The 6,953-nt window shown below is 40.7% G+C and overlaps 1 protein-coding gene and 1 long non-coding RNA gene across 2 annotated transcripts in view; both read left to right on the forward strand.

Annotated features, from left to right (window-relative positions):
• LOC109546874 (G-protein coupled receptor 52) overlaps positions 1-3,837 on the forward strand; it is a 6,477-nt gene extending 2,640 nt beyond the window's left edge. Inside the window, exons 3-4 of the mRNA XM_019918033.2 lie at positions 734-885; positions 938-3,837. Of these exons, the coding sequence (XP_019773592.1) occupies positions 734-885; positions 938-1,621 (836 nt within the window). The 3' untranslated portion in view covers positions 1,622-3,837. The remainder of the gene's footprint in view (positions 1-733; positions 886-937) is intronic.
• A 2,073-nt stretch (positions 3,838-5,910) lies between these two features.
• LOC109546861 lies at positions 5,911-6,468 on the forward strand. The gene is made up of 2 exons (XR_002172819.2): positions 5,911-6,122; positions 6,187-6,468. It is a non-coding gene; the product is annotated as an uncharacterized LOC109546861 (long non-coding RNA).
• Positions 6,469-6,953: the final 485 nt, after the last annotated feature.

Below are 6,953 nucleotides of genomic sequence, written 5' to 3' on the forward strand. Positions count from 1 at the left end.
GGCGTCTGTGGATTCATCAAATAATACTTTGCAAAAAACAAACGGGCTAGCCGCAAACGTCCGTGCCGTATAGCGTGAATAACCCTGTATATATTGTTTTCAGTTTTCGCGCAAAATTAGAAAATTTAAATTTAACGTGGATCTTAAAAACCGCCCTTAAGCTCTGGCTCGAATTTAGAGAACCGGTTGAGCTGTAAAGCTCCAGTTGTCATTCCGGTTAGAGCACTAAAATACGCTCCTTCTTGAATAAAACATCAATTTAGAAAATTTTCTAGTTTACGCGCAAAATGGGAAAATTTAAAATTAACGCGGATCCCCAAACCGCCCTTACTCTTTGGCTCATATGAAGAGAACCGGCTGAGCTATAAAATTCCCGTTGCCAGTGACGATAGAGCATTAAAATACGCACCTTTTTATGTAAAACATTTAAAACAAAACAATTTATAGTTTTTATATTTGTTGCGCAAAATTGGAAAATTAAAAATAAAGGCAAAAACCTAAACCTCCCTTAGTCTTTAGCTCATATTAAGAAAACCAGTTACGCTGTAAAGCTGCCGTTACCATTGCTGCATAGAGCATTAAAATGCGCATCTTTTTTGTATAAAACATTAATTTAGAAATGTTTCTCATTTTCATGCAAAACGGAAAATTGTCTTCTAAAAACCGCTCTTAATCTCAACCATAAAAGTGGGCAAATGTAATAGAAAGTAGATGATCCATGAATAATTTACAGGTCCATCGGAAGTGATCAATAGCTACCTTTTGTCCCTGGCAGTGGCCGATTTGCTATGCGGCGTCATCGTGGTTCCACTTTCCGTATATCCGGCAATAATCAAAGACTGGGTATATGGGGATGTTCTGTGCCGCCTGCTCGGATACCTCGAGGTAATCCACATGCCACCCCCGTTGCCAATTTGCGACTTTTTCCCTGTTCCAGGTAACATTATGGGCGGTAACCGTCTACACGTTCATGTGGATCAGCGTGGATCGCTATCTGGCCGTGCGGAAGCCGCTGCGCTACGAAACGCTGCAAACGAAAACGCGCTGCCAGTGCTGGATGGCCTTCACCTGGATCTCTTCGGCCATGCTGTGCTGCCCGCCACTGCTCGGCTTCAATCAGCCCTTGTTCGATAGGGACGCCTATGTCTGCATGCTGGATTGGGGCAGCATGGCCGCCTATTCCGCCACCCTTTCCATTCTGATTCTAGGGCCCAGCCTAATCACCATCGTCTACACCTACTCCTACATCTTCATGATGCTGAAGAGGTTGCGCAGCGGGTATCCGTTCCACGACAAAGAGTACGCAACAGCCTTATCGGAGAATCTTTCCAACCCCAGCCACATGATGTCCTTCGCCTTAGTCGTCGCCTTCTGGTGCTCTTGGACGCCTTATATTAGCGTCAAGCTCTACGAGTACTTTACTGGCGTGAAGTTCCAGATGCAGTTTCTTCACTTTGGCGTCGTCTGGCTGGGCTTCCTCAACTCCTTCTGGAAGGCGCTCATTCTGATCATTCTGAGTCCGCAGTTCCGGTTTGCGTTGCGAATATTCTGCATGACGATTTGCTGCAAATACAAAGGCCGCCTGCAGGCCGAACTGATTGGCATGGAATCGGATGACTGACTAAAAAGGAGCTGCCTGAAGAACCTCAACATTCTGAATCGGGAATTCAGTCTCACCGGCCTGGCCATGCACGACTTTGGCTTCATTGTGGGCAAAATGCGCAAGTATTGGTGCCAATCTTCCACCAAAACGGCACGGGAAAACGATGGGAAACTCAAACGGCCGATATCGATATTGTGATGATGCGTTTGCATTCGTTCGACGACTGAAATGCGTGTTTTCTAATAGGGATTTTTTCAAATTTAGCTGTAGCAGTTGAAATTCGAGATAAATGCTCTTTTTTCACTCTCAATCGGACATTTGATGGCCGAAAACTCATAAAACTGCTATTGGATCGACCTAAAACTGGTAACTTTTTCGGGCTGTTATTAGGCCGACTTGGAAAATAATTTCTTGCTGACGTTTCGTGAGCACGAGTGGCTTGCAGCTTCAGAGCTGTTAAAGTCACCTAAGGCCACGAGGCCTTGAAATCGCGAAAACTCAGCAGTTTCAGCAAATGATTGATCAGAAGACTTTGGTTTGAAACTGGTGAGTTTGGGAAACTGGCGTAAGAAACATCAGCAAAAAATTATCTTCCCGAGGGCCCAAAATTCCGAAAAACGCACGAGTTTCCTAATTACAGTATGCCATACAGAAATCGATGCAGTTCCCGTTGGGACCTGTATGGTCCTGCTAGCCCAATATACTAATTTTTCACTCACAATTGAATATTTTTTTATCGAATTCTAAACAAAATGTCAATTCAATATAAGCAAAAAATGAAATAAACTATTGTACAGGGCGTTTAAACACTGCAATTTTTTCTTTGTCAAAGATTTATTCTTTATGCGTGCAACATCGGGTACTGAGAGCGAAAAAAAGAATACGATGTCATGACCTTATGTCTTCTCAATACTGTGGAGCTCGAATCGTCTGCTTATCCTGAGCCATTTGAGAGACATTCATTTTTTTATGGCCGGTCACATTTTCCGCGCTAAATATTGCAGCAAATGTAACCGGTCATAACAAAATTAATATCTCTAGAACGGCTAAAGGTGCAAATTACTCAGAAGACCTGAGGCCATAACATCGTATACTTTTTTGTTGACTGATCAGTTGATTGCAGAAGGATTTCAACTTTAACCAACCTCCTACATGATCATGGCACTATTTAAACAGCCTGTACAATATGTGTTAAACTGTGAAATTTTGTCCAAGAATTTGAAGAATTGAAGAAGAAAAGGCCTTTCGGCATCAAATGATCCATTGCTCTTTACTATGGCCTGGAGATAGAATAGTTTCCTGTACATGCTTGTAGAATTAAAGAGCATTTTCCTTGTTACATATGTTATATATGTCAATTAACATAGACTATTAAGCCACTTTAAGGTTCTAGAGTTTCATTAATCAAATTTTAAATCCACGCTGCTGTTTTAGAAGTTGCGGATGAGAAGAGTTTCAAATCAAATCGATTCAATCAAACATCGCCAGCTGTTAATTAGTTCTATGAAGGAGTTTAGTTTTGGCACAATTTTGTACAATAACTACTTTCTTAGGCGTTCGGGCACGTTAAAATCGCCTCTTTCCGCATCGACACCCTCTTTGACTTAACGAAACCTCGATTGTACCTCCCTCTCAATGAGCAATTGTGTCGCCAATGCAGAACTGCGATCTGCCGCTTTCTAGGTTGGTACTTTTTACTACTATTGACGCCAAGCTAGTTTGTAGGTTTTAATGTAGATATCATTCTAAAAGTGTACAGTTAGTAGATTGATGGCGCGGAGATCGAGAAGCATCAATGGAATCGACAATTTTTACATAACTGTGTTTTAGGCTATTGTTAAGACACTTGTTTATTGTTCTCAGCAATTTTTGATGTGTACTTGATTTCATGTTTTCTAACAATAATACACTTGGGGTGTCCAAACGGATGGGCGGATCAAACACAGGCAAATCAGACCTGGATGGCTACTGATGATGGAAACGAATTGTTTTCGGACACCCTGTACACTGATCTCGTAATTTCGTTGTTACGTGGCAATAATAGAGAACAGTTTTATTCGATCAATGTAGAATTCTGCATGTGACACGCTGTTATCTGCTCATCATTTGAATGACATTTTGTAATATAGGATACTAGTTTTCTACTGTTAACAAGCGCGTTATCAAAAAAATAAACTTTTAACTTGTCAAAAAACGTTGTTCAGAATTAAAATATTTTAAAATAAATATTTTATTCAATTAAAGTCGAGTTTTTGTGCGCTAAAAAGCTTAAAATCGAATCGAGTCATTATTCAAAGGCTAGCCTGTGGATTGTCCTGCAATTTATACAGCGTTTGCCTAATATATCAGTCTCGGAAACTAGCAAGTTTCAACCAAATGGGACTTGGGGCTGATCGATGGGAAACTTTTGAGTCCAGTCAGAAAAAATTCGTATTACAGCAACAGGTTTATGCGCCTACTTAAGGCCATTTCAAAAAATCAAAGTTAGTTTTACAAAACTGCACCTACCATTGAACTGTGCATTTCGCAACCCATTTATTGCCGGAAAATCTCAAAACTGCACTAAAAGCACCAAAATGTCTCTAAAAATCCACTCTAACCTTGGCTAATGTTAATATTAACACCCGCGTTGACAGCAAACGTCAGAAAATTGGCAAAGTGAAAAATCGCGTTTAATTGTAGAAAAACGCACTATCGGTCGCGGAAAATCCGCAAAATGACGACGAAAAACATTTTCTTTCAGAACATAAGCAATTCTTCAATGAAAATCGAAAAAAACCCGCGATTTTTCGCAAAAATCACGCCGACTAATCATTGAACAACTAATTTGACGCATTGAGTAGACATCGACGTATATTTGAATGCTTCTAGAATATTCAAGGTTATAATTGAACTGAACAAGTCAACGGTTTATAAAACCTTTTGCCCCAAAAACGCACTTATTACTGAAAATCCGCCGAATAAGGAAACTTGAACAATTTGGCACCAAAATATTCTCTTCCAACTAATAAAACTCAGCTGGGGACAAATTGGAGATAGCAAGCCGGTCGGGCGTTTCCGGTCGTAAAAGCGATCATGCCAACCGAAAAAAACTCATTACTCCAAAGCAAGCCTGTGGATTGTCCTACAATTTTTACAGCGTTTTCCCAACATATTAGCCTACCATACTTTCAAGTTTCAATGAAATTAGACTTGGGGCTGATTTGTGGCAAACCGGCAAACTTGAGGGGGAATTTTTGAGTGAAGTTAAAATAAAAAATTCATATTGCAACTACAGACTTTAATAGTTATCTGCAACTTGTCCAGTATGTACGCAAAATATCAGTTCTTCGAAATGTCGAAGTCCATTGAAATAGGGCGAAGGGTTAAATATTGGCACCTTCTCAGAGTTGACTCCTGAAGCAGGAAAATTTTAGAGATTATTAGCAAATAAAAAATCGCTTTTGTACGCTAGGAAGCTGTATTGACCTAGAATGTATACAATGTTTTTATAACATATCAGGCTGCTAAACTGGCAAGTTTGTCCCAAATTGAGATTGGGGCTGATTTTGATGGCAAATTTTGGGGTCGCGCCTGGAGTAAAAATTCGTAACTTGACAACAGACCTGACTGGTCATCTACAATTTATACAGTCTTTACACAACATATCAACCTATTGAACAATGAAATTTCATCAAAATCAGGAAAAGAGTTGAATTTTCGCAAGTTGTCAAAGTTGGCGCAAAAATCTAGAAAAGTTTTCTATAGGGCGCAGAGTGCAAAAAATCGCTGCTCCAAGCCGGGTTAACCCAAAACAGGCCTGTAATTGATATATTTTATGTACTTAGATACGGAAATGCTTCCTGCCTTCACCACTAATTGGAAAACGTCGCGTGACTTTTCTTGGGGAAATGCTGCAGGATTCATTGATCGCAACCGAAACACGAGCTTTAACTTTTCTATGCGGAAAATTTGAGGATTTTTCAAACCCTTATGCGACAGTGAGAGATTTTCTGCGGAAAAAGTTGCTCCTGTGGTAAGCCGATAAAACTCATGGATCTCCAGTAAATTGGACTTGAGGCTCCAAAGTCTCGATCCACTAAGGGAGTTTTATTGACTGAAGCGACTCCATTCACCCTGTGTATATGTGGCGGATCCATCCATAAGTCCGAAAACAAATAGGCGTTTTGTATGAACAAAGTAAAAACTAACGGGCCAAACAAAGGCAAAACACGACTCCTTTCGTTGCACCTTGGGTCCGACTGTATCTCTGGATCGATGCGGAGTTCTGGATATGGAACGGAAAACGGACAGTCTCTTTCGCGCTTCCGCAGAGTACGCAGCAAAAGAGGAGTTGCCCATTTTCCTCTGAAAATTGAATGGAACTGTTCGTGTCTTATCTGGCATCTGATTAGTTCCAAGCCCTAAATCCTTCTCACTGCAACATACACATGAAATCAGTCAATTTCCTCTGGTCACCTATGCGATTTAATGCGATCACTCTTTACATTTCGTTGTGCGTTCCTGGTTTATAAAAGAGGTAAAACAGTTGACAATTTTTTTCGTTTGCTAACAAAACACGCTTGATTTTCATCGTTTTTTAGATTCTGCGACTGTGCTGTTTTTTACATTGTAGGCCTGCTTCTAGTCATTTAGAATCATCAGCAAATTAAAACCATTTGTGAGGAGACTTGCGTTTTATTGCCATCATCCTGCAGCTTCCAGCGTAGTCATCGAACATCAGGAATGTGTAGACTTAGTTGACGTAGAACAGCGACCATTTCATTAATTTACACTGAGCAGGAATCTAAGTTAAAGAAGCAAAACCTGCTCTCATTCCATTCAGTGATGAGTTGTACATACTCTGTATAAATTTTATGCCAATAGCCATTTTTTTATTTGCGCCCTCCAGTAAGGTTTCTCTTGTTTTGTGGGTCAAGTTTCAGGACTAGCCAAAATTCAACTATTTGCCCAATTCTGATGAAATTTCACAGTTGGGCAGGCTGATGAATTGTGTAAATACTGTACAGATTGCAGTTAACTTTTTAAGCCTGTGGAGACGATACGAATTTTTTTCTTGCCTCGACCCTAAAGTTCCCCCTCGAGTTTGCCGGTTTGTCACAAATCAGCCTAAAGTCCAATTTTGTTGAGACTTGCTAGTTTGGCAGGCTGATATGTTGGGCAAACGCTGTATAAATTGCAGGACAATCCACAGGCTTGCTTTGGAGTAATGAGTTTTTTTCGGTTGGCATGATCGCTTTTACGACCGGAACCGCCCGACCGGCTTACTATCGCCAGTTTGTCCCCAGCTGAAACCGTGGCTCCAAAGACTGGCCCGATGGAGCCTCTGAGGACATTCGGGTCCGAAGAC

The sequence above is a fragment of the Dendroctonus ponderosae genome, unplaced genomic scaffold, assembly GCF_020466585.1.
Source record: "Dendroctonus ponderosae isolate FM_Combo_2020 unplaced genomic scaffold, Dpon_F_20191213v2 Dpon_F_20191213_8, whole genome shotgun sequence".
Taxonomy (NCBI): domain Eukaryota; kingdom Metazoa; phylum Arthropoda; class Insecta; order Coleoptera; family Curculionidae; genus Dendroctonus; species Dendroctonus ponderosae.